General features: G+C 42.6%; 3 protein-coding genes and 1 long non-coding RNA gene across 7 annotated transcripts in view; 2 read left to right on the forward strand and 2 right to left on the reverse strand.

Annotated features, from left to right (window-relative positions):
* The first annotated feature begins 7,306 nt into the window (after positions 1–7,306).
* On the forward strand, positions 7,307–10,887 carry LOC115206383 (vacuolar protein sorting-associated protein 26B-like). The gene is made up of 6 exons (XM_029773268.1): positions 7,307–8,077; positions 8,272–8,428; positions 8,726–8,890; positions 9,075–9,250; positions 9,342–9,484; positions 9,709–10,887. Exons 1-6 carry the CDS (start codon positions 7,855–7,857, stop codon positions 9,844–9,846), a joined length of 1,002 nt encoding a protein of 333 aa, XP_029629128.1. The 5' UTR covers positions 7,307–7,854; the 3' UTR covers positions 9,847–10,887.
* A 146-nt stretch (positions 10,888–11,033) lies between these two features.
* Positions 11,034–12,869, reverse strand: LOC115206384 (uncharacterized). Of its 2 annotated transcripts, XR_003880794.1 has the most exons (4): positions 12,588–12,869; positions 11,764–12,160; positions 11,605–11,689; positions 11,034–11,460 (listed from the first exon to the last, which is right to left on the reverse strand). It is a non-coding gene; the product is annotated as an uncharacterized LOC115206384 (long non-coding RNA). The 2 variants fall into 2 exon arrangements; XR_003880793.1 differs by having other exon boundaries at positions 11,034–11,689.
* A 54-nt stretch (positions 12,870–12,923) lies between these two features.
* LOC115206382 (isobutyryl-CoA dehydrogenase, mitochondrial-like) lies at positions 12,924–21,259 on the forward strand. The gene is made up of 11 exons (XM_029773267.1): positions 12,924–13,070; positions 16,365–16,465; positions 16,691–16,860; positions 17,014–17,123; positions 17,243–17,319; positions 17,418–17,555; positions 17,783–17,918; positions 19,687–19,784; positions 19,882–20,034; positions 20,430–20,532; positions 20,702–21,259. The coding sequence occupies exons 1-11, from the start codon at positions 12,956–12,958 to the stop codon at positions 20,758–20,760; spliced, it is 1,260 nt and encodes a 419-aa protein (XP_029629127.1). The 5' UTR covers positions 12,924–12,955; the 3' UTR covers positions 20,761–21,259.
* A 3,499-nt stretch (positions 21,260–24,758) lies between these two features.
* The window catches only part of LOC115206385 (endothelial cell-selective adhesion molecule), an 88,216-nt gene continuing 85,415 nt past the window's right edge, over positions 24,759–27,559 (reverse strand). For all 3 annotated transcript variants that reach the window (XM_029773270.1, XM_029773269.1, XM_029773271.1), the window contains 3 exons: positions 26,491–26,613; positions 26,266–26,395; positions 24,759–26,084 (listed from right to left, as the gene is read on the reverse strand). In XM_029773270.1, the coding sequence (XP_029629130.1) occupies positions 25,187–26,084; positions 26,266–26,395; positions 26,491–26,613 (1,151 nt within the window). In that variant the 3' untranslated portion in view covers positions 24,759–25,186. The remainder of the gene's footprint in view (positions 26,085–26,265; positions 26,396–26,490; positions 26,614–27,559) is intronic.

The following is a 27,559-nucleotide window of genomic DNA, read 5'->3' on the forward strand; positions in this document are numbered from 1 at the left end:
CACTAAAGAGGAGACACACTGAAGAGGAGACACACTGAAGAGGAAACACACTAAAGAGGAAACACTCAAGAGGTAACACACTGAAGAGGAAACACTAAAGAGGAGACACACTAAAGAGGAAACACTAAAGAGGAGACACACTGAAGAGGAAACACACTGAAGAGGGAACACACTGAAGACGAGACACACTGAAGAGGAGACACACTGAAGAGGAGACACACTAAAGAGGAGACACACTGAAGAGGAAACACACTGAAGAGGAGACACACTGAAGAGGAGACACACTGAAGAGGAGACACACTGAAGAGGAAACACACTAAAGAGGAAACACTCAAGAGGAAACACACTGAAGAGGAAACACTAAAGAGGAGACACACTAAAGAGGAAACACTAAAGAGGAGACACACTGAAGAGGAAACACACTGAAGAGGAGACACACTGAAGAGGAGACACACTGAAGAGGAGACACACTGAAGAGGAGACACACTGAAGAGGCGACACACTGAAGAGGAGACACACTGAAGAGGAAACACACTGAAGAGGCAACACTAAAGAGGAGACACACTAAAGAGGAAACACACTGAAGAGGAGACACACTGAAGAGGAGACACACTGAAGAGGAGACACACTGAAGAGGAGACACACTAAAGAGGAGACACACTAAAGAGGAGACACACTAAAGAGGAGACACACTAAAGAGGAGACACACTGAAGAGGAAACACACTGAAGAGGAAACACACTGAAGAGGAAACACACTGAAGACGAGACACACTGAAGAGGAGACACACTGAAGAGGAAACACACTGAAGACGAGACACACTGAAGAGGAGACACACTGAAGAGGAAACACACTGAAGACGAGACACACTGAAGAGGAGACACACTGAAGAGGAGACACACTGAAGAGGAGACACACTGAAGAGGAGACACACTAAAGAGGAGACACACTGAAGAGGAGACACACTAAAGAGGAGACACTAAAGAGGAGACACACTGAAGAGGAGACACTCTGAAGTCAAAAGAGGGTCAAATCCCATAATGGGGCTTCGTGTGAGAAATTTGAGCTGTAACATTGCACATGAACCTACAAGCTTGCCAAAGTTATCATAATGAAAAAGATCAATCATTATTTCAATTTTGCTTTCTGATAGGCAACTGCAACGTCATGTCCCTGTTAGTACACTGTTTACTTTTTTTGTAGCACAAATATGTTTCGTCCTCGGTCATTACTGTAACTAATTACAGTACGATTTTTTTTAAAGCTGTGACTTTTGAACTTCCACCAGCATGTTCATCTTAACTGACGCTGGAACATTCCCCCATACTGTTTTTAGACAAACAAGGTTTTTTACTTCCTAAAATTTCTACAAAGTACAACAAACCTGTTTTAAAAAAACAGTATTTCATTACCTCTGAATGCAAGCTGGACTAGTTTATGTTAATATGAAGGTAGGTTGTGTCAATAGTTTTATATACACTACCGTTCAAACGTTTGGGGTCACTTAGAAATGTCCTTGTTTTTGAAAGAAATGCAATTTTTTTGTCCATTAAAATAACATAAAATTGATCAGAAATACAGTGTAGACATTGTTCATGTTGTAAATGACTATTGCAGCTGGAAACAGCTGATTTTTAATGGGATATCTACATAGGTGTACAAAGGCCCATTATCATTAACCATCACTCCTGTGGTCCAATGGCACGTTGTGTTAGCTAATCCAAGTTTATCATTTTAAAAGGATAATTGATCATTAGAAAACCCTTTTGCAATTATGTTAGCACAGCTGAAAACTGTTGTTCTGATTAAAGAAGCGATAAAACTGTCCTTCTTTAGACTAGTTGAGTATCTGGAGCATCAGCATTTGTGGGTTCGATTACAGGCACAAAATGGCCAGAAACAAAGTACTTTCTTCTGAAACTCAGTCTATTGTTGTTCTGAGAAATGAAGGCTATTCCATGCAAGAAATTGCTGATAATTGGCCTCTGTACGCCTATGTAGATATTCCATAAAAAATCTGCCGTTTCAGGCTACAATAGTCGTTTACAACATAAACAATGTCTACACTGTATTTCTGATCAATTTGATGTTATTTAAATGGACAAAAAAAAGTGCCTTCTTTCAAAAACAAGAACATTTCTAAGTGTCCTCAAACTTTTGAACAGTTGTATGCATGTATGTAGTACCAGTTTGGACACACTTACTCATTGAAGTGTTTTTCTATATTTTTTTTACTATTTTCTACATTGTAGAGTAATAGTGAATCATCGAAACTATTAAATAACACATATGGAATCATGTAATAACCAAAAAAGTGTTAAACAAATCAAAATATATTTTAGATTCTTCAAAGTAGCCACCCTTTGCCTTGATGACAGCTTTGCACACGCTTGGCATTCTCTCAACCAGCTTCACCTGGAATGCTTTTCCAACAATCTTGAAGGAGTTCCCACATATGCTGAGCACTTGCTGCTTTTCCTTCACTCTGCGGTCCAACGCATCACAAACCATCTCAAGTGGGCTGAGGTAGGGTGATTGTGGAGGCCAGGTCATCTGATGCAGCACTCCATCACTCTCCTTCTTGGTCAAATAGCCCTTACACACCCTGTAAGTGTGTTGGGTCATTGTCCTGTTGAAAAACAAATGATAGTGGGACTATGCACAAACCAGATGGGAAGGTTTATCGCTGCAGAATGCTGTGGTAGCCATGCTGGTTAAGTGTGCCTTGAATTCTAAATCCCTGACAGTGTCACCAGGAAAGCACCATCACACCTCCTCCATGTTTCACGGTGGGAACTACCTACACATGAGGAGATCATCCGTTCACCTACTCTGTCTCACAAAGACATGGTGGTTGGAATCAAAAATAAATAAATTGGACCCATCAGACCAAAGGACAGATTTCCACCGGTCTAATGTCCATTGCTCGTGTTTCTTGGCCCAAGCAAGTCTCTTCTTATTATTGGTGTCCTTTAGTAGTGGTTTCTTTGCAGCAATTCAACCATGAAGGCCTGATTCACACAGTCTCCTCTGAACAGTTGATGTTGAGACGTGTCTGTTACTTGAACTCTGTGAAGCATTTATTTGGGCTGCAATTTCTGAGTCTGGTAACTCTAAAGAACGTATCCTCTGTAGCAGAGGTAACTCTGGGTCTTCCTTTCCTGTGGAGGTCCTCATGAGAGCCAGTTTCATCATAGCGCTTGATGGTTCTTGCGACTGCACTTGAAGAAACTTTCAAAGTTCTTCAAATGTTCCGTATTGACTGACCTTCATGTCTTAAAGTAATGATGGACTGTCGTTTCTCTCTCTTTGCTTATTTGCGCTGTTCTTGCCATAATATGGACTTGGTCTATTACCAAATAGGGCTGTGTTCTGTATACCACCCATACCGTGTCACAATACAACTGATTGGCTCAAAGACATTAAGAAGGAAATAAATTCCACTAATTAACAAGGCACACCTGTTAATTGAAATGCATTCTAGGTTACTACCTCATGAAGCTGGTTGAGAGAATGCCAAGAGTTTGCAAAGCTGCCATGAAGGCAAAGGGTGGCTACTTTGAAGAATCTCAAATATAAAATATATTTTGATTTGTAACCTTTTGGGTTACTACATGATTCCATGTGTGTTATTTCTTATTTTTGATGTCTTCACTATTATTCTACAATGAAGAAAATAGAAAAAATAGAAAAAAAATAAATTTAAACCCTGTAATGAGTAAGTGTCCAAACTGTCGACTGGTAATACATACAGTGGGGCAAAAAAGTATTTAGTCAGCCACCAATTGTGCAAGTTCTCCCACTTAAAAAGATCAGAGAGGCATGTAGGTACACTTCAACTATGACAGACAAAATGAGAAAGAAAAATCCAGAAAATCACATTGTAGGATTTTTTATGAATTTATTTGCAAATTATGGTGGAAAATAAGTATTTGGTCAATAACAAAAGTTTCTCAATACTTTGTTATATACCCTTTGTTGGCAATGACACAGGTCAAACGTTTTCTGTAAGTCTTCACAAGGTTCACACACTGTTGCTGGTATTTTGGCCCATTCCTCCATGCAGATCTCCTCTAGAGCAGTGATGTTTTGGGGCTGTCGCTGGGCAACACGGACTTTCAACTCCCTCCAAAGATTTTCTATGGGGTTGAGATCTGGAGACTGGCTAGGCCACTCCAGGACCTTGAAATGCTTCTTACGAAGCCACTCCTTCGTTGCCCGGGCGGTGTGTTTGGAATCATTGTCATGCTGAAAGACCCAGCCACGTTTCATCTTCAATGCCCTTGCTGATGGTAGGCTTTGTTACTTTGGTCCCAGCTCTCTGCAGGTCATTCACTAGGTCCCCCCGTGAGGTTCTGGGATTTTTGCTCACCGTTCTTGTGATCATTTTGACCCCACGGGGTGAGATCTTGCGTGGAGCCCCAGATCGAGGGAGATTATCAGTGGTCTTGTATGTCTTCCATTTCCTAATAATTGCTCCCACAGTTGATTTCTTCAAACCAAGCTGCTTACCTATTGCAGATTCAGTCTTCCCAGCCTGGTGCAGGTCTACAATTTTGTTTCTGGTGTCCTTTGACAGCTCTTTGGTCTTGGCCATAGTGGAGTTTGGAGTGTGACTGTTTGAAGTTGTGGACAGGTGTCTTTTATACTGATAACAAGTTCAAACAGGTGCCATTAATACAGGTAACGAGTGGAGGACAGAGGAGCCTCTTAAAGAAGAAGTTACAGGTCTGTGAGAGCCAGAAATCTTGCTTGTTTGTAGGTGTCCAAATACTTGTTTTCCACCATAATTTGCAGATAAATTCATTAAAAATCCTACAATGTGATTTTCTGGATTTTTTTTTCTAATTTTGTCTGTCATAGTTGACGTGTACCTATGAGGAAAATTACAGGCCTCTCTCATCTTTTTAAGTGGGAGATCTTGCACAATTGGTGGCTGACTAAATTCTTTTTTGCCCCACTGTACATACATACAGTTGAAGTCGGAAGTTTACATACACTTAGGTTGGAGTCATTAAAACTCGTATTTCAACCACTCCAAAAATGTCTTGTTAACAAACTATAGTTTTGGCAAGTCGTTTAGGACATCTACTTTGTGCATGACACAAGTAATTTTTCCAACAATTGTTTACAGACAGATTATTTCACTTATAATTCACTGTATCACAATTCCAATGGGTCAGAAGTTTTCATACACTAAGTTGACTGTGCCTTTGAACAGCTTGGAAAACTCCAGAAAATGTTGTCATGGCTTTAGAAGCTTCTGATAGGCTAATTTACATAATTTGAGTAAATTGGAGGTGTACCTGTGGATGTATTTCAAGGCCTACCTTCAAACTCAGTGCCTCTTTGCTTGACATCATGGGAAAATCAAAAGAAATCAGCCAAGACCTCAGAAAAAAATGGTAGACTTCCACTAGTCTGGTTCATCCTTGGGAGCAATTTCCAAATGCCTGAAGGTATCACATTCATCTGTACAAACAATAGTACGCAAGTATAAACACCATGGGACCACGCAGCCGTCATACCGCTCAGGAAGGAGACGCGTTCTGTCTCCTAGAGATGAACGTACTTTGGTGCGAAAAGTGCAAATCAATCCCAGAACAACAGCAAAGGACCTTGTGAAGATGCTGGAGGAAACAGGGTACAAAAGTATCTATATCCACAGTAAAGCGAGTCCTATTTCGACATAACCTGAAAGGCCGCTCAGCAAGGAAGAAGCCGCTGCTCCATAACCGCCATCAAGAAAGCCAGACTACGTTTTGCAACTGCACATGGGGACAAAGATCGTACTTTTTGGAGAAAAGTCCTCTGGTCTGATGAAACAAAAACAAAAATAGAACTGTTTGAACATAATGACCATCGTTATGTTTGGAGGAAAAAGGGGGAGGCTTGCAAGCCAAAGAACACCATCCCAACCGTGAAGCACGGGGGTGGCAGCATCATGTTGTGGGGGTGCTTTGCTGCAGGAGGGCCTGGTGCACTTCACAAAATAGATGGCATCATGAGGTAGGAAAATGATGTGGATATATTGAAGCAACATCTCAAGACATCAGTCAGGAAGTTAAAGCTTAGTCGCAAATGGATCTTCCAAATGGACAATGACCCCAAGCATACTTCCAAAGTTGTGGAAAATGGCTTAAGGACAACAAAGTCAAGGTATTGGAGTGGCCATCACAAAGCTCTGACCTCAATCCTATAGATAATTTGTGGGCAGAACTGAAAAGGCGTGTGTGAGCAAGTTGGCCTACAAACCTGACTCAGTTACACCAGCTCTGTCAGGAGGAATGGCCCAAAATTCACCCAACATATTGTGGGAAGCTTATGGAAGGCTATCCGAAACGTTTGATCCAGGTTAAACAATTTAAAGGCAATGCTACCAAATACTAATTGAGTGTATGTAAACTTCTGACCCACTGGGAATGTGATGAAAGAAATACAATCTGAAATAAATCATTCTCGCTACTATTATTCTGACATTTCACATTCTTAAAATGAAGTGGTGATGCTAACTGACCTAAGACAGGGAATTTTTACTTGGATTAAATGTCAGGAATTGTGAAAAACTGAGTTTAAATGTATTTGGCGAAGGTGTATGTACACTTTCGACTTCAACTGTACATACATGCATACATATAATGAGTTGGGCATGTTTAAAAAGCTGATGAACTCTTTTACATGCAGAGCTAAGGGGCGCAGTGAAACTGTCTGTTGTGCTTAAAAGCCAACTGACTTTATTCTCTGCGTTCAGAATAACAAAGAAACATATTACAGTTATACAGTATAATCCCATTATAATGCTGCAAGTTAAGATGTATTATTATGATTATATCAAGTAATTATGATTTTTTTCAGAGTGCCGTGTCTGTGTATAAGTGACCTTCTTTGCTTACTAATTACGTACTTTATAAATATTGGACATATTGTCCAGTTTTGACTCACAATTAACTGTATTTTCTTTATGAACACAATATACAATATTAATGGATATACAGGAAATACAACTTTTTTAGAAACAAATGTCTACACATACATGTTTATCAGTAACAATATATCAGTATGAAACAATGTTTCAAATTGAAATTGTTAAAAATGACTTTTTGAAACATGGTTATTTTGTTAAATAACACTACTCAGGAACTGTTGTAAAATGTAAAATGTTCGTTGTAGTGCAAGTAATGGATACTGTTATGCTTACATCATTTTGTCAATAAAGACAAATAACATTAGTAACTGTATTTATTGTATTGTTGGGACTTTTTATTTGCAAATGACTACAGAATAGTTAATCTTTTATTTTGAAAAATAATGCAGTCAACCAGACAACCCCGGAAGTGCAACAACATAGGAAGTTCGTTTGCAATATTATGCATTTTCAGGAAATATACAATTTAACGTGAATAACGTTCTAAAGGAAACAATCAAGACTCACTACATTGTTAATCGGTGTCTGAATGACGGATACATCTTGAGTTCGAGGGAAACGCAACATTCTTCAGTGTTTGTGGATATCACCATGCGACATGTTTTGTAGTATTTAGGCTATTTCATCGAAAGGGATATGAAGACATGGTGCTGTGTATAATTGAATTCAATTGAATTTGAGAAGAAATATAAAGGTAAAATAACGCTAACATCTGCATGTGCTGACTATAAGCAGAATTACTACGTTGTGATCATTGCTGGTAACAAACAAGTCGGTGTTTTTGCACTTTCCGTCATTTCGAATGAACGACAGAATTTACTTCAGTAAGAAATAGGTCACTGAAAGTGTCACCTAAATTGGTCTTAAAAGATCTGTTCAGATCCGATCAATCTTAACCTTGTTCATAAAACGGGCCAGAAAATAACAAGCATGAGTTTCTTCAGTTTTGGCCAAAGTGCAGAAATTGATGTAGTTCTGACTGATGCTGAGACGAGAAAGAAGGCTGAACATAAGACTGAAGATGGGAAGAAGGACAAATATTTCCTATTTTATGATGGGGAGACTGTGGCAGGAAAGGTCAACGTTACACTGAAGAACCCTGGGAAAAGACTGGAACATCAAGGCATCAAAATCGAATTTGTAGGCCAGATTGGTGAGTGTTCTTAGTTTAATGCAGTGATATCTATTCCAAATTAATCATAATAAATGCAATGTCGCTTTATATTGGACTTTTTAGTCAACAACAGTTGTGTCGAATGTGCCAATAGGCCTAGATGCATTCTATGAGAGGGATTATTTTGCGATGTCTTTGAATGTCTGAAGTGTATACCTGTCCTTCCTTCACAGAGCTGTACTACGACAGAGGAAACCATCATGAGTTTGTCTCCCTGGTGAAAGATCTGGCAAGGCCTGGTGAGCTTACTCAGTCACAGACCTTCGACTTTGAGTTCACCCATGTTGAGAAGCCCTATGAGTCCTACACAGGCCAGAATGTGAAGCTACGGTAAGGAAACATTCGGCCTGAACATTCTCTGCCAAAATAACTATTACGTTATGGCTCACTTTTTAACCCGAGATCCCCTTTGACCCGACAGTCATGTGCCTAGCACTACATCCTCAGCAAGAGTAATGTTTGTGTGCTTCACATGCTCAATGTCTTGCATTACACACACAAATCATGATTAGTGGTTATGATAATGCCCATCTTTTATAGCCTCAGGATGCAATGAGGATATGTTGTTGGATGACATCTGTTGAGATTACAGCAGGTTTGCTCAGTGTCTGTTGGTTGTACTTGCAGGTATTTTCTGCGCGCTACGGTGAGCAGGAGACTGAATGACATCAGTAAAGAGATGGATATTGTGGTGCACACACTTAGCACGTACCCAGAGCTCAACTCGTCAATAAAAATGGAAGTTGGGATCGAAGACTGTCTCCACATTGAGTTTGAGTACAACAAATCCAAGTAAGGCTGAAAGAGATACATTTTTTCAGTACCCTCAGTCACCTTAATTTTTTTGGTCAATTTACAAAATAACAAAATGCCACTCCTAGTCACAGGAACATGCAGAAATCATTGTAGCTTAGAACCTTTCCTTTTTGTCTTTGCGGCAGAGCAGTCCTGTGACAATCATTCCTGTCTTTCACAGGTACCACCTGAAAGATGTCATTGTGGGTAAAATCTACTTCCTGCTGGTGCGGATTAAAATCAAGCACATGGAGATTGACATCATCAAAAGGGAGACAACTGGCACCGGTCCTAGTGTGTACCATGAAAATGACACCATCGCCAAATATGAGATCATGGATGGAGCTCCTGTCCGAGGTAAAGGATATAGTGAAGATTGTATGCTTTTGAAAATTGCAATACTCAAACTACCTATCAGGTCTAACTGGGTGTTTTAATTATGTTTAAGGAGAGTCAATTCCAATCCGGTTGTTTCTGGCTGGCTATGAGATGACCCCTACCATGCGAGACATCAATAAGAAGTTCTCTGTGCGTTACTACCTTAATCTGGTGCTGATTGATGAGGAGGAGAGACGCTACTTCAAACAGCAGGTACAGAACAGTGGCTTCTGATGGGTGACTGTTAGCAGTGATCCCAGATTAAATTGTGTGCCCTTATAGAGGGAATTTATCAAGTGTCAGGTTCAACATGGTGTATCCATTGTTCACTGTGATGCACATTATATATTGCATTCCTACCTAGCAGTAAATGTGTCCCTATGGAAATGCTTTAGTGATTAAGACAATGAGCTCATGACCACTTCCTTCTCAATCAGGAAATCACACTGTGGAGGAAAGGGGATGTGGTGAGGAAGAGCATGTCGAGCCAGGCCACCATCGGAGCCCAGCGGTTTGAGGGCTCAGTCAGTTTAGAGAGTGCTCTGGAGAAGGCGGCGAGGGAGGACAGCGCCTAAAGCTGCCTCCACTCATTCTCCTCACAGAAGACTGGCAGTGTCTGTGGAAAAGTAGTGGGGGGCACCTGTCAGCTCACATGATCACTGATAAAGTAGCCCTCTGTTTGTTAGGGCTGCTGAATAAAGGAAGGATGAAGGGAAGTCTAGAGGTAAACACCTGAACAATGAAAAAGAAGCCTGCATGAGGCATTACAGGGGCCTAAAATTCCGCTGCAGGTGAACTCCAACACACATATCCGGTGAAAGTAAAGCCGGCCACTTATTTAGATCTCCCCTGTGCGTGATACCCTAAAAATGGAATATTATACCATCATGTCATCTTCAATTTATCAACTTTCTTCGTCACAAAATATATTTCTAGCTTTATATGAATGGATTCTAACTCTATATACAACACTGTATTGTCATAGGGAGTTAGTCATGAGTAACAGCAATGCATTTTGAAAACATTCCATACCCAGTCAAATGCATTCCTGACATTTTAATGTGGTCTGTCATAATGAAATCGTATCTTTGCACAGATATGTATCCGTTGCTTCTCCACATACATTCTCCTCTCAGTCCTTGTGTAATGATTGCAGCGAGATCAATGGAAGGTTTCTACTGCATTGGAAGTGTCATCTAATTTCTTTGCGTGAGAGGGCTAGATAAAGTATTACTAACCCATTCATTTTAAAGTCCTGCAAATAAGAGCTATAGAACTCTCACCCTCTTATACCATCATGTACAGTGAATAGCATACAGACGGTGTCAAAATATGACCATTACATTTACATGCTTTACCTAAGCATTCCAATAGTGTTAGGCAGGGATTTTAAGTGCTTGTATTTGAGGTCTGATATTAAGAAGTCTTCTGTATCGTCCATGTTAGACTTGAAATGTCGTGCCTAAGTGTATCAAGCAAATTAAATCCTGTTGCCTCAATACGTTTAACGCACTTCTTTTAGCCTGAAATGTTCCTGTATTTTTTTGTGCTCTGCAAATGACTAATTATAGCCCCTTCCCCAAAACTGAAATAAATTGATGCCTTATGCATTGTTATCCACAGACTCATTTTGGTATAGAAATAAGTTGCTTGCACCTGAAATATTTCAATGGACTGATGATTGATTACCTTGGAAATGAAAATGTTGCATGTTTAGACTGAAATGATCCCCTTTATAGACAGTGAAGGCAAACACATGAACTGTCTTAATATAAACATATTTAATATTAGAAATAAACTCCAGGGTGTCTGACAAACAGAAACATTGAGACAATTTTCATTCAATACAAGCACAATGGTTCAATAGACAGTAAACATATTACCATCATCATCATCTTGTCCAAATCTTCACAGTGGGTCTTTGTCCTCCAAACTCATTTTAATTTGTTTTTAATATATGATTTTACTTAGACAAAAGCTTTGTAAACTATGATGAGGTGGAGATTTGACAACCATATTACTCAGTGTCACTGATCTCCACGTACCACTAGTGAGGGGCTGGACAGACAGCCTGGCCCTGGTGAAGAGAGCCATGCCATTCAGGGGCCTGCCTTGTGCTGCAGGTGGGTCTTCTTCAACTCAGACAGAGGAATGAAGTGATTCAACATCCTCTCAAGCTGGACACCAACCTGACAGTCAAACATGAAACAAGCCAGCAGAGTACTAGTACAGTAAATTGGATTGTGATTTTTAAAAAGCCTGTTACATATTAGTGATGTATCTTGATCTCAAGCCATTTGGAACACAAATGTAAACATGAAATCATTCCATACTCCATCTGGGGTTGTCTGCCTTGCTGGAGGTGTCGTAATGGACATCTTTCTTGTAAAACTGGTCCACATAGGACTCCTTTACAATCTGGAAAAGAGAAAGCAGGTGAGAGGCACCATACCTGAAATACAACCAACAAATAGGAACAGGTAGAGGCTCACCTTCACAACTCCAGATATTCCAGGCTCCTTGCAGTTACTGTGCTAGAAGAATACTTGCTGCCCCGCTTTCATGTCTCGCATGAAGTTACAGGCCCGGTAGTTCCAAACAACATCCCAACACCCAGTTTGGTTGGGAAGAGTCTTCAAATCCTTGATCCCAAACTGGCATAGTAAATAAGTAAGCCTTATCGACCCATGGGGCAATAGCCTATCTCCTGTTTCTGTATATCGTTAGGCAGCTTGATGTAAAAGTATACTCCCTAGACAGGATGCTAGTCTGCCGCAGGGCCTTGCCCCCAATCCATTTCCTTAGTGCTGAAAGCCAAGCAGATCCATCAGGTCACATTTGAGTCTTTGGTATAACTTGACTGGGGGATTGAACCCCCAACCTTCCAATCTAAGGGAAGACACATTAACCACAAAGCCTGACATGGAATAGCCATAGATGACACCATCCTATTATTATTAAGGAGAACAGAATATCTTGACATTTATGTCATTTTCAAAGCATATCTCTGGCTCTGTGACAGTACTGTGGGGGTGGGTATAATTGGAACATTCCAACAGGAATCTGTGCCAAAAACTTTGTAAAGTACAAGGTTGCCAAAAACAACGCATACAAAGTAGCACGAAAATAGCCATTCGAAAATCAAATCATAGTGCTAGTAAAGTGATTGTGAAACAGTTTCAGGGACGTTGAAAAACCTTGCAATTGCATGTCATGTATTGTACAGAAATGTGAATGCTTTTACTTACTGGATTGTAGTGTTCCACGGGTTTCATTAAAATCTGTTAATTATGCAAAACATTACATTGTTACTTACTGGTATGTTATAAAGATGCGAATCGAAGTGGTCGCGTCAGTAAACTCAGAACGCTGCAAAAGGAAGGACTCAGAATAATGAATAACTCCCGCGCTAGTGACGTAGTTCAAAGGCACGTGATGTAGAAACAGTTCGCTTTAGTTTGATTTCTCTGTTTAGGCCTCCTTAATGTCTATGGTTTAAGCAAGCAATTGACCTTAGGGTATTTCTCGGTGGTTAATGAAATTACGAGAAAAATTAGGCTTTTCCTGAAAAAGGATCGGAGAAAACTAACCAGGAGCTGCACAATAAAAATAAGAACTACACTTATCTTATGTAACGGAACTACATTTCCCTACAGCATCAGCGTGATATAACCAGTGACCAACATGGCGGCTGTTGGAACGTTCTCTAGAGTTGCCAGACTGAGTTTATGCATTGGCAGAAGATGTTGTTTAATATCGAACAGCGCACAGAGACGAGGAATAGCTTCGTGCATTGACCGTAAGTTCCATGAGCATTTTGGGGTTTAAATTGTTGGTAGAGTAATGCGGACTTGCACTGCTAGTCATCTGACGTGTTAACATTAGTTGGGATGAGCAGAATTGCTCGCTAAACTAGTTAGCTGACTAACGTTAGTAGGTAACTGACTGCATAAAGTGTCTTGTTTTTCATTGCCAAGTGTGCATTTTCCAGAAATGCATTGCTACTTATGTACTACTTAGTCATATTGACCTCTGTTGGTAACGTTATACTGTACTACCTAACGAGCTATGTAACAACCTCTGGTGGTCAAGTGATACTCAATCGTTATTTTGCAGCTACAGTAGTCGTGTTGATGCATTGTAACAGTATGAATTTTAAGAATTATTTAAAAAAAAATTATTTCACCTTTATTTAACCAGGTAGGCAAGTTGAGAACAAGTTCTCATTTACAATTGCGACCTGGTCAAGATAAAGCAAAGCAGTTTGACACATACAACAACACAGAGTTACACATGGAGTAAAACAAACCTACAGTCAATAATATAGTAGAAAATAAGTCTATATACAAAGTGAGCAAATGAGGTGAGATAAGGGAGGTAAAGGCAAAAAAGGCCATGGTGGTGAAGTAAATACAATATAGCAAGTAAAACACTGGAATGGTAGATTTGCAGTGGAAGAAAGTGCAAAGTAGAAATAGAAATAATGGGGTGCAAAGGAGCAAAATAAATAAATACAGTAGGGGAAGAGGTAGTTGTTTGGGCTAAATTATAGATGGGCTATGTACAGGTGCAGTGATCTGTGAGCTGCTCTGACAGCTGGTGCTTAAGGCTAGTGAGGGAGATAAGTGTTTCCAGTTTCAGAGATTTTTGTAGTTCGTTCCAGTCATTGGCAGCAGAGAACTGGAAGGAGAGGCGGCTGAAGGAGGGATTGGCTTTGGGGGTGACCAGAGAGATATACCTGCTAGAGCGCGTGCTACAGGTGGGTGCTGCTATGGTGACCAGTGAGCTGAGATAAAGGGGAACTTTACCCAGCAGGGTCTTTTAGATGACCTGGAGCCAGTGGGTTTGGCGACAAGTATGAAGCGAGGGCCAGCCAACGAGAGAATACAGGTCGCAGTGGTGGGTAGTATATGGGGCTTTGGTGACAAAACAGATGACACTGTGATAGACTGCATCCAATTTATTGAGTAGGGTGTTGGAGGCTATTTTGTAAATGACGTTGCCGAAGTCGAGGATCGGTAGGATGGTCAGTTTTACGAGGGTATGTTTGGCAGCATGAGTGAAGGATGCTTTGTTGTGAAATAGGAAGCCAATTCTAGATTTAACTTTGGATTGGAGATGTTTGATGTGAGTCTGGAAGGAGAGTTTACAGTCTAACCAGACACCTAGGTATTTGTAGTTGTCCACATATTCTAAGTAAGAACCGTCCAGAGTAGTGATGCTGGACGGGCGGGCAGGTGCAGGCAGCGATCGGTTGAAGAGCATGCATTTAGTTTCTTGCATTTAAGAGCAGTTGGAGGCCATGGAAGGAGAGTTGTATGGCATTGAAGCTCGTCTGGAGGGTAGTTAACACAGTGTCCAAAGAAGGGCCAGAAGTATACAGAATGGTGTCGTCTGTGTAGAGGTGGATCAGAGACTCACCAGCAGCAAGAGCGACATCATTGATGTATACAGAGAAAAGAGTCGGCCCGAGAATTGAACCCTGTGGCACCCTCATAGAGACTGCCAGAGGCCCGGACAACAGGCCCTCCGATTTGACACACTGAACTCTATCAGAGAAGTAGTTGGCGAACCAGGCGAGGCAGTCATTTTAGAAACCAAGGCTATTGAGTCTGCCGATGAGGATGTGGTGATTGACAGAGTCGAAAGCCTTGGCCAGGTCAATGAATACGGCTGCACAGTATTGTTTCTTATCGATGGCGGTTATGATATCATTTTAGGACCTTGAGCGTGGCTGAGGTGCACCCATGACCAGCTCTGAAACCAGATTGCATAGCGGAGAAGGTGCGGTGGGATTCGAAATGGTCGGTAATCTGTTTGTTGACTTGGCTTTCGAAGACTTTAGAAAGGCTGTGTGTGCTGTGCAGTGCAGTGCTGATATAGGTCTGTAGCAGTTTGGGTCAAGAGTGTCCCCCCCTTTGAAGAGGGGGATGACTGCAGCTGCTTTCCAATCTTTGGGAATCTCAGATGACACAAAAGAGAGGTTGAACAGGCTAGTAATAGGGGTTGCAACAATTTCGGCAGATAATTTTAGAAAGTGTCCAGATTGTCTAGCCCGGCTGATTTGTAGGGGTCCAGATTTTGCCGCTCTTTCAGAACATCAGCTTACTGGATTTGGGAGAAGGAGAAATGGGGAAGGCTTGGGTGAGTTGCTGTGGGGGGTGCAGTGCTGTTGACTGGGGTAGGGGTAGCAAGGTGGAAAGTGTGGCCAGCCGTAGAAAAATGCTTATTGAAATTCTCAATTATAGTGGATTTATCGGTGGTGACAGAGTTTCCTATCCTCAGTGCAGTGGGCAGCTAGGAAGAGGTGCTCTTATTCTCCATGGACTTTACAGTGTCCCAGAACTTTTTTGAGTTTGTGTTGCAGGAAGTAAATTTCTGCTTGAAAAAGCTAGCCTTTGCTTTTCTAACTGCCTGTGTATATTGGTTTCTAACTTCCCTGAAAATTTGCATATCACGGGGGCTGTACGATGCTAATGCAGAACGCCACAGGATGTTTTTGTGTTGGTTAAGGGCAGTCAGGTCTGGAGAGAACCAAGGGCTATATCTGTTCCTGGTTCTACATTTCTTGAATGGGGCATGCATATTTAAGATGGTGAGGAAGGCATTTAAAAAAATAACCAGGCATCCTCTACTGAAGGGATGAGGTCAATATCTTTCCAGGATACCCGGGCCAGGTCGATTAGAAAGGCCTGGTCACTGAAGTGTTTCAGGGAGCGTTTGACAGTGATAAGTGGAGGTCGTTTGACCGCTGACCCTTTACGGATGCAGGCAATGTGGCAGTGATCGCTGAGATCTTGGTTGAAAACAGCAGAGGTGTATTTAGAGGGCAAGTTGGTTAGGATGACTTTGTGCTTAAAATAATCAAACTTTTCTGAAGACGACAGAAAAAGCATGCCTACCTCTCATAGTGCATCAAAATGATTTGAGCACGAAGGGCAAAACGTAAGTACACACTCCCCTACTCCCAAGATGCAGGCATGCATAATAACAAATCAACATGCCATATTCATATATGAACTTGGTGAAATTCCCACAGTATTTTAACAACTGTTACACCTGCATGACTCTATTCTTAACTCCCTCCTTGCAGCTGCTCATGGCCTTAGTGATGAACAGAAAGAGTTTCAGAAGATGGCCTTTGACTTCGCAGCAAATGAAATGTCTCCACACATGGCTGAGTGGGATGAAAAGGTATTACTGTGAAGTGCAGTTTGTTTAGCTATTCCCTTTCAGCCCATACATGTCAATGGAATAAAAGGAACCGTATCAAACATATGGAAACTACCTGTTTGACTCCTTTCCATGAATGCCGTTCCAGCCATTAGCGTCTCTCACCAGCCTCCTCTGCAATCACTAAACCCCTTTTTCTGTGAGAGGACATTTGTATGAACGTAAAAAGCAACTTTCATTGTTCAGGAAATCTTCCCGGTGGAGACCATGCGTAAGGCTGCCCAGCTGGGGTTTGGGGGGATCTATGTCCAGCCGGAGGTGGGGGGATCTGGCTTGTCTCGTCTGGACACCTCGCTCATCTTTGAGGCCTTATCGACAGGCTGCGTTAGCACCACAGCCTACATCAGCATTCACAAGTAAGGCATGGCCAATGCCAGCAATCACCACAACCTCTCAAAAGTGTCTGCTCAAGAGATTCACCAAACATCACATATAGACGATTGACTAATATTAATTGAAAGCAGGGGTAAGTATGGGGTGTTCATTAATAGATGCTCATTTCTGTGCAGCATGTGTAACTGGATGATTGACACCTTTGGCAACACTGAGCAGAGGGAGAAGTACTGCCCTGAGCTTTGTACGATGGACAAGTTTGCCTCTTATTGTCTCACTGAGCCAGGTTGGCATTTTGTCCTCATCTTTCTATTATGTGATGGTGTCATGCATTGACACCATGAACCTGTATAGTGTGGCTATCCTTTCTGTCTTATTGAATCTCATTTCCCATTCATGTTTCAGGCAGTGGCAGTGATGCTGCTTCGTTACTCACTACTGCAAAGTTGGAAGGAGACCATTATGTTCTCAATGGGTCCAAGGTACTGTTTTTATTCATCTCCTTACTGTAGCTGATATGAAAGAATAAATTGTGATGTAAAGTGGAGGTATCGCTCTCACTGTGTTTGTCCTGCTGCAGGCCTTCATCAGTGGAGGAGGAGACACAGACGTGTACGTAGTAATGTGTCGGACGGGAGGGAAAGGTCCCAAGGGGATCTCCTGTGTGGTGGTGGAGAAAGATACTCCAGGACTCAGCTTTGGCAAGAAGGAGAAGAAGGTAGCTGGCCTTCGATTGAGGTTGATAGTCTTAAAATTGTCATTTTGAATACAATCCTTATGTCTAATAAACTGTAAAGCAGGAGCCTACAAACTTACATGGTCTATAGTTCATTTCTACATGTCTAAGTGAAGCCATGCCCACCAGGGGGCATAGTTGAGTCAGTTGTGTTGAAGCCCTGAGGGATGCAGTGATTCTCCGACCCTCTGTTCTCTCTCTCTCTACAGGTGGGATGGAACTCTCAGCCAACCAGATCAGTGATCTTAGAGGACTGCCACGTCCCAGTGACCAGTCGGCTGGGTCAGGAGGGACAGGGCTTTAACATCGCTATGAGAGGCCTGAATGGAGGCAGGATCAATATTGGTGAGGTGGCAACAGGTTTACTTTTTTGTTTCAATGGTTTGTTATTTGAGATATATATACATGCATACCTTAGCCAAATACATTTAAACTCAGTTTTTCACAATTCCTGACATTTAATCCTAGTAAAAATTCCATGTCTTAGGTCAGTTAGGATCACCACTTGATTTTAAGAATGTGAAATGTCAGAATAATAGAGAATGCTTTTATTTCTTTCATCACATTCTCAGTGGGTCAGAAGTTTACATACTCATTTAGTATTTGGTAGCATCGCCTTTAAATTGTTTAACCTGGGTCAAACGTTTCGGGTAGCCTTCCACAAGCTTCCCACAGTAAGTTGGGTGAATTTTGGCCCATTCCTCCTGACAGAGCTGTTTGTAGGTCAGGTTTGTAGGCCTCCTTGCTTGCACACGCTTTTTCAGTTCTGCCCACAAATTATCTATAGGATTGAGGTCAGCACTTTGTGAGGGCCACTCCAATACCTTGACTTTGTTGTCCTTAAGCCATTTTGCCACAACTTTGGAAGTATGCTTGGGGTCAATGTCCATTTGGAAGACCCATTTGCGACTAAGCTTTAACTTCCTGACTGATGTCTTGAGATGTTGCTTCAATATATCCACTTCATTTTCCTACCTCATGATGCCATCTATTTTGTGAAGTGCACCAGTCCCTCCTGCAGCAAAGCACTCACACAACATGATTCTGCCACCCCCGTGCTTCACGGTTGGGATGGTGTTCTTTGGCTTGTAAGCCTCCACCTTTTTCCTCCAAACATAACGATGGTCATTATGGCCAAACAGTTCTATTTTTGTTTCATCAGACCAGAGGACTTTTCTCCAAAAAGTACGGTCTTTGTCCCCATGTGCAGTTGCAAACCGTAGTCTGGCGTTTTTATGGCGGTTTTGGAGCAGTGGCTTCTTCCTTGCTGAGCGGCCTTTCAGGTTATGTCGATATAGGACTTGTTTTACTGTGGATATAGATACTTTTGTACCCGTTTCCTCCAGCATCTTCACAAGGTCCTTTGCTGCTGTTCTGGGATTGATTTGCACTTTTTGCACCAAATTATGTTCATCTCTAGGAGACAGGACGTGTCTCCTTCCTGAGCGGTATGATGGCTGCGTGGTCCCATGGTGTTTATACTTGCATACTATTGTTTGTACAGATGAACGTGGTACCTTCAGGCGTTTGGAAATTGCTCCCAAGGATGAACCAGACTTGCGGAGGTCTACAATTATTTTTGTGAGGTCTTGGCTTGTTTCTTTTGATTTCCCCATGATGTCAAGCAAAGAGGCACTGAGTTTGAAGTTAGGCCTTGAAATACATCCACAGGTACACCTCCAATTGACTCAAATGATGTCAATTAGCCTATCAGAAGCTTCTAAAGCCATGACATCATTTTCTGGAATTTTTCAAGCTGTTTAAAGGCAGTCAACTTGGTGTACAGTATGTAAACTTCTGACCCACTGGAATTGTGATACAGTGAAATAATCTCTCTAAACAATTGTTGGAAAATTACTTGTCATGCACAAAGTAGATGTCCTGACTGACTTGCCAAAACTATAGTTTGTTAACAAGAAATTTGTGGAGTGGTTGAAAAACGAGTTTTAATGACTCCAACCTAAGTATGTAAACTTCCGACTTCAGCTTTACCTGTGTGTTTATTTTTTTCTTTAGTCGGTTTTGCTTAACCCATTTACTTCTCACGTTTTGAAAACACAACCAAGGCTCAGGTGTCTGCTACATTAACTTACTGTGCATTATCTGCCTGCAGCCTCTTGTTCTCTTGGGGCGGCCCATGCATGTGTACAGCTGGCGAGAGATCACCTGTTAGTACGCAAGCAGTTTGGAGATACCCTCTCAAGCAACCAGGTAAGCATTCCATCAGGTCTACAGCTTTGAATTGGGAAAGACCTTTAGTGATACTGTGACGGTTTCTCTCTGGGTTTCCTCTGGGTTTCTTCTGTAGTTCCTGCAGTTTAAGTTGGCAGAGATGGCCACCAAGCTAGTGGCGTCGCGTCTGTTGGTGCGTGAGGCTGCCTTGGCACTGCAGGAGGGCAGGTCTGACGCTGTGTCCCTCTGCTCCATGGCCAAACTCTTTGTCACTGACGAGTGCTTCAACGTGAGTCAATTCGTTTTTCCTCTTTAAAATGGTTCTTAGGGATACTGTGTTATTTTAGTATTTACTGTAAAACTTCATTAGCTAGCTATTAGCCTGGAAGTCTATTTGTTTTGACATGCAGGGATCAGTCATTCAACGCAAGGTAGAGGTGCAGTGAAATTCCACTGCAGCATAATGACACTTTCTTGGGGGGACCCAGAGCTTATTGTAGGCCAGTGTTTCTTTGCCAAAATGTGAAACAATGCCCAACCATTAAAATGGACCAGTGCATGTTGAAGACTCAACGTTTTACAGTAAGTGGTCTCCTCTTACGCACTGGTAATGATGTAGAAGTCTAGTTATTAGATGTAGCTGCACATCTCTCACACATCGGTATCTTTGCCTTTTCTCAACAGATCTGTAACCAGGCACTCCAGATGCATGGTGGATACGGTTACCTCAAAGACTACGCTGTTCAGCAGTTTGTCCGGGATATCAGAGTACACCAGATACTGGAGGGTATGTATGCACCGCTCTTACTATGACAAAGCTGTCCTTGTGAAATTGTGCTTTTTAACATAATGGTTCAGTATTTATGGCAATGCACACATCTTTATAAACTTGATCACTAGCCACTGTTGCATTGACAAATTACTGATTTACCCATTTTATATTTTCTCTCTTTCAGGAACAAATGAAGTGATGCGGATGATAATTGCCAGAAGTTTACTGTCAGAGTCTGGATAAATATGCCATGGGCTGGCCAAAAAAATGGACTTTCTCCTGTCTTGCAGGGATGGTGTGGTGGCAGGCTTGTTGTTTGACTGCATCCCTCAAGTGTCTTGGAATGCCCCTCTTTTAAAGGGGGAATACTATAGGCTAAAGCTGTAATTAGGTCCTTTTCTGTTTGTGTGGAATTAAATAACAGCTGCTCATTGAGGGATATGGAAGTGGAACCATATTAGATATCATATTTGTCCATGCTGTATTTTGTGGATCAGTATTGGGGTGAAGGTTTTTGGTTATCTATATCAGATTAGTTCGATGACATCACGGTTCCTCCTGCACATTCAGATATGGTGGCAACATTTGAAACATGAGCAAGTTTGGTTCTCATGATTCAGTTTAATCATAAAACACAATTAAATGTATCATCCAGGTGGGTTGGATGACTGAGGTTTTATATAATACACTGCTCAAAAAAATAAAGGGAACACTAAAATAAAACATCCTAGATCTGAATGAATGAAATAATCTTATTAAATACTTTTTTCTTTACATAGTTGAATGTGCTGACAACAAAATCACAAAAATAATCAATGGAAATCCAATTTATCAACCCAAGGAGGTCTGGATTTGGAGTCACACAAAATTAAAGTGGAAAACCACACTACAGGCTGATCCAACTTTGATGTAATGTCCTTAAAACAAGTCAAAATGAGGCTCAGTTGTGTGTGTGGCCTCCACGTACCTGTATGACCTCCCTACAATGCCTGGGCATGCTCCTGACGAGGTGGCGGATGGTCTCCTGAGGGCTCTCCTCCCAGACCTGGACTAAAGCATCCGCCAACTCCTGGACAGTCTGTGGTGCAACGTGGCGTTGGTGGATGGAGCGAGACATGATGTCCCAGATGTGCTCAATTGGATTCAGGTCTGGGGAACGGGCGGGCCAGTCCATAGCATCAATGCCTTCCTCTTGCAGGAACTGCTGACACACTCCAGCCACATGAGGTCTAGCATTGTCTTGCATTAGGAGGAACCCAGGGCCAATCGCACCAGCATATGGTCTCACAAGGGGTCTGAGGATCTCATCTCGGTACCTAATGGCAGTCAGGCTACCTCTGGCGAGCACATGAAGGGCTGTGCGGCCCCCCCAAAGAAATGCCACCCCACACCATGACTGACCCACAGACAAACCGGTCATGCTGGAGGATGTTGCAGGCAGCAGAACGTTCTCCACGGCGTCTCCAGACTGTCACATGTGCTCAGTGTGAACCTGCTTTCATCTGTGAAGAGCCCAGGGCGCCAGTGGCGAATTTGCCAATCTTGGTGTTCTCTGGCAAATGCCAAACGTCCTGCACGGTGTTGGGCTGTAAGCACAACCCCCACCTGTGGACGTCGGGCCCTCATACAGTCTGTTTCTGACCGTTTGAGCAGACACATGCACATTTGTGGCCTGCTGGAGGTCATTTTGCAGGGCTCTGGCAGTGCTCCTCCTTGCACAAAGGCGGAGGTAGCGGTCCTGCTGCTGGGTTGTTGCCCTCCTACGGCCTCCTCCACGTCTCCTGATGTACTGGCCTGTCTCCTGGTAGCGCCTCCATGCTCTGGACACTACGCTGACAGACACAGCAAACCTTCTTGCCACAGCTCGCATTGATGTGCCATCCTGGATGAGCTGCACTACCTGAGCCACTTGTGTGGGTTGTAGACTCCGTCTCATGCTACCACTAGAGTGAAAGCACCGCCAGCATTCAAAAGTGACCAAAACATCAGCCAGGAAGCATAGGAACTGAGAAGTGGTCTGTGGTTACCACCTGCAGAACCACTCCTTTATTGGGGGTGTCTTGCTAATTGCCTATAATTTCCACCTGTTGTCTATTCCATTTGCACAACAGCATGTGAAATTTGTCAATCAGTGTTGCTTCCTAAGTGGACAGTTTGATTTCACAGAAGTGTGATTGACTTGGAGTTACATTGTGTTGTTTAAGTGTTCCCTTTATTTTTTTGAGCAGTATATTTGGTACTTCATTATAAGAACCATGTTTTAAAGGTCCAATGCAGCTGTTTCTCTATAAAATCATTTCTGGATAACAATGATGTTGGCAAAATGTTTATTGAAAACAATGACCAAATTCTCAAGCAGCTCTTACACTAAATGGCCATTATAATTTCAGTATTCCAACCTCAAAACACAGGAAATCACAATTGACTGCACTAGACCTTTAAGAACCTTTTGCCGTTAAGGGAAGAATATTTAAAACCCAGATATCTCAGTCATTGACAAATTATACATTCCAGCTACCTAATTGAGATTAGTAATATATTCTCTGTGTACATAAATGTAATAAAACCACAAATATTCTGTAAGTCCTTCTTATTAGATACAAGTATGGGTCGACGCTTTCTTGTCTTTAAACATTTCCAGTATTGAAATTCTATTAAATGGGCTGTTCACAACTCAACATGAACAGTTGGCCTGAGAAGAACGCTTTACATCTCTGAGCAGTAATGTGCTTAGTGTCAACATGATGGTGAGAGTTGATGAGCATACATTCTCTCCAGGCAAACCCTCGTTAACCGGCGTATATAGTCATGGCCAAAAGTTGAGAATGACATTAATTTTCACAAAGTCTGCATGATGGCAATTTGCATATAGTCCAGAATGTTATGAAGAATGATCAGATGAATTGCAAAGTCCCACTTTGCCATGCAAATGAACTGATTCCCCCAAAAACATTTCCAATGCATTTCAGCCCTGCCACAAAAGGACCAGCTGACATGTCAGTGATTCTCTCATTAACACAGGTGTGAGTGTTGACGAGGACAAGGCTGGAGATCACTCTCATGCTGATTGAGTTCGAATAACAGACTGGAAGCTTCAAAAGGACGGTGGTGCTTGGAATCATTGTTCTTCCTCTGTCAACCATGGTTACCTGCAAGGAAACACGTGCCATCATCATTGCTTTGCACAAAAAGGGCTTCACAGGCAAGGATATTGTTGCCTTTAAGATTGCACCTAAATCAACCATTTATCGGATCACCAAGAACTTCAAGGAGAGTGGTTAAATTGTGAAGAAAGCTTCAGGGCGCCCAAGAAAGTCCAGCAAGCGCCAGGACCGTCTCCTAAAGTTGATTCAGCTGCGGGATCGGGGCACCACCAGTACAGAGTTTGCTCTGGAATGGCAGCAGGCAGGTGTGAGTGCATCTGCATGCACAGTGAGGCGAAGACTTTTGGAGGATGGCCTGGTGTCAAGAAGGGCAGCAAAGAAGCCACTTCTCTCCAGAAAAAACATCAGGGACAGACTGATATTCTGCAAAAGGTACAGGGATTGGACTGCTGAGGACTGGGGTAAAGTCATTTTCTCTGATGAATCCCCTTTCCGATAGTTTGGGGCATCCGGAAAAAAGCTTGTCCGGAGAAGACAAGGTGAGCGCTACCATCAGTCCTGTGTCATGCCAACAGTAAAGCATCCTGAGACCATTCATGTGTGGGGTTGCTTCTCAGCCAAGGGAGTGGGCTCACTCACAATTTTGCCTAAGAACACAGCCATGAATAAAGAATGGTACCAACACATCCTCCGAGAGCAACTTCTCCCAACCATCCAGGAACAGTTTAGTGACGAACAATGCCTTTTCCAGCATGATGGAGCACCTTGCCATAAGGAAAAAGTGATAACTAAGTGGCTCGGGGAACAAAACATCGCTATTTTGGGTCCATGGCCAGGAAACTCCCCAGACCTTAATCCCATTGAGAACTTGTGGTCAATCCTCAAGATGCGGGTGGACAAACAAAAACCCACAAATTCTGACAAACTCCAAGCATTGATTATGCAAGAATGAGCTGCCATCACTCAGGATGTGGCCCAGAAGTTAATTGGCAGCATGCCAGGGCGGATTGCAGAGGTTTTGAAAAAGAAGGGTCAACACTGCAAATATTGACTCTGCATCAACTTCCTGTAATTGTCAATAAAAGCCTTTGACACTTATGAAATGCTTGTAATTATACTTCAGTATTCCATAGTAACATCTAAAGACACTGAAGCAGCAAACGTTGTGGAAATTAATATTTGTGTCATTCAACTTTCGGCCACGACTGTAAGTCAAAACTGTCAAATATATGGATTCACAAACAACTTGTTCCAACAAAATGTTTTAGAGAATAGGCCTTGTTTTAACCTTAAAGAATCTGTCTGATCATGGCATTTGAAAACAGCAAAAAGAATAAAAAAAGTATTTGAACTTGTGCAGACTTGAATACAGTAGATTCCACAAGTGTCATTTTCTCATTTGTCTTCTTTAGCATGAGTTCTTCATTCTACTTTGAACTGCAATAAAAAAGTGATTTTAATTTGTAGCAAATCCTTCTCTCCTCTATACAGTCTTCCTTTGAGGAAGTCTTTATCCATTTGCTTCAGTTTGTGTTCAAAAGTAAAACGTGAGACACTCCAGTGGGCTATACCAGTGATCCAGCCTGGCTCTGAGCGGGCACAGCACCTATCCGGGCCAGGGTGGTGGAGCTGATTGGCGAGGTGAGAGGGCGTGGCACCTGGGGCTGGGCCCCCTCAGTCTTGTCGGGGTCTGTGACCATGTGGCCAGGTGGGGAATGGGGTGGGGCACCGTTGAAACTGGAGGTTCTGCTGTGTCCATAGTGAGGCATGCTACTGATGCTGGGAGGTCGGCTGTGGTTGGAACTGGGGGGTCGACTGTGCTTGGAACTGGGAGGTCGACTGTGCCTGTGTGGAGCGCTACCGCCAATGTGGTTTGAGCTTGGTGGTCTGGTGTGCCCATGTGGAGAGGGGGCACCAATATTGTTAGAACTTGGGGGTTGACTGTTCCCATGTGGGGAGGGGGTACCAAGGTTGTTAGAACTAGGGGGTCTGCTGTGCACATGTGGAGAGGTGACACCAACATGGTTAGGACTGGGGGGTTGACTGAACCCATGGGGAGGGGTGTCAACAATGATACTAGTGCTGAGGGGCCGGGTGTGGCCAGGGGGTAGAGTCCCACTGATGTGGTTAGAACTGGGGGGTCGACTGTGCCTGTGTGGAGAGGTGGCATCAATGTTGTTTGCAACACAGAGGGGTCTGGTGTGCCTGGGTGGAGGTGTGCCACTGATGTACCCTGGGAGGCCCTGCAGGGGGTTGAGCTCTCCAGGCCGAAGGCGGTAGGCGTTGAGCACAGAGCCTGTGTCAGAGGCCGGAGCAGTGGGGTAGGGGAAGTTGTTGGGCTGCTGGGGGTCTCGTAGATGTGGGCTCGTGGCTATGGAGGACAGCGTGCCATTTTTGGAGAGGATGTCTGAGCCTGTGCCGCTCTTTGCCCAGGAAACACGCTTGGGTGCCTGGGCATCCTCCCTGTAATGGATAGACAGCCAATGAGAAAACACAAACCAAGATCATATCACATGCTACACACATCCTCCAATCACCAACCTGCAAAAACTGAATTAGAACACTGTCCATGGTGGAGTACTAGTAGTTGTACATCCTGTGACGTTTAACAACTGCACCTGTTTTTCCAATGACAAAATCTCACTTGATATCATTGGCTAGCTCCTCCTCTTCGTGGTCTCTCCTCCTCAGTATGAAGATGAGGAAGAGTATGATGGCTACCAGTGCCACGATGGACCCCAGAGTAGCAGCAACAATCGCTCCAGCATTAGAGGCTGTGGAAGAGGACACCACAGAGAGGATTAGAACAGGAAACAAGAGCAGTCTGTATATACTAGTATGAGATTGTGTGTTTACTTCCTATACATACAGGTGAAGACCTCCAGGTTGATAGAGCAAGTGTCAGAGCCGGCAGTGTTGCTAGCTCGGCACACATATTTCCCTGACATGCTCTTGGTGAGGTTACTCAGCCTGAGGGTGCCTTGCCTCTCATCTGAAAGAGAGACAGTGTTACACACTCTTACCTCTACATCATGAACATATTAATGTACTGTACAGTGCACATAATGTTATACACAATCTCCATCTACAGTAATGTTGAGTTACACTAGGTAACACAAGGGTAGCTACAGTATCTATGCAAACAGACTACACACTCTAGTAAGTACAATACTCTCTTGGTTCCGAAGCTATAAGTATTGAAGGGTATCCTGGTCCTAGGGAGTCAAATCCCACTGGGCACAGATATCAATTCAATGTCTATTCCACATGGAAACAATGTTGATTCAACCAGTGTGTGCCCAGTGGGATGGGCTGTTGGTTTTCTTTATACCAGTACGGATCCTCTTTGATATCACTCCTTTCTGTCCCAGGCATAAATAATGAGGTTATATGGAGAGACCTCACTAGCAAATGGTTAAACACCAGACAAGGAGTCTCCACAATGATGAATCAGAACCTGTGGCTTTTCACAGCTGGACTTCATCAGTTGACATAATCCTAGTTGCTGTGGTCCACTTGTCATAGCTGGCGTGGGGATGCTCTATTGTAAGTATGTAGCACTGGGGGCACTAGAGAATAATAAACATGTGGAGCAGCTCTTATCAAGCAAATCCCCTCAAAATCCGATTGGAAACGTCATGAGAATATTTTCATCAGATGTTTTCAAATTAAATCACGTTTTATTCGTCACATGCGTCATAAACAACAGGTGTAGACTAACAGTGAAATGCTTACTTACGGGCCCTTTCCAACAATGCAGAGAGAAAAATTGATGAATAATATAAAGATAACACAAGGAAAAAATACACAATGAGTAACGCTAACTTTATACACGGGGTACCAGTACTGAGTCAATGTGCAGGGGTATGAGGTAAATATGTACATATAGGTAGGGGTAAAGTGAATAGGCAACAGGATAGATAAGCAGTAGCAGCATA

The sequence above is a fragment of the Salmo trutta genome, chromosome 13 (assembly GCF_901001165.1).
Source record: "Salmo trutta chromosome 13, fSalTru1.1, whole genome shotgun sequence".
NCBI lineage: Eukaryota > Metazoa > Chordata > Actinopteri > Salmoniformes > Salmonidae > Salmo > Salmo trutta.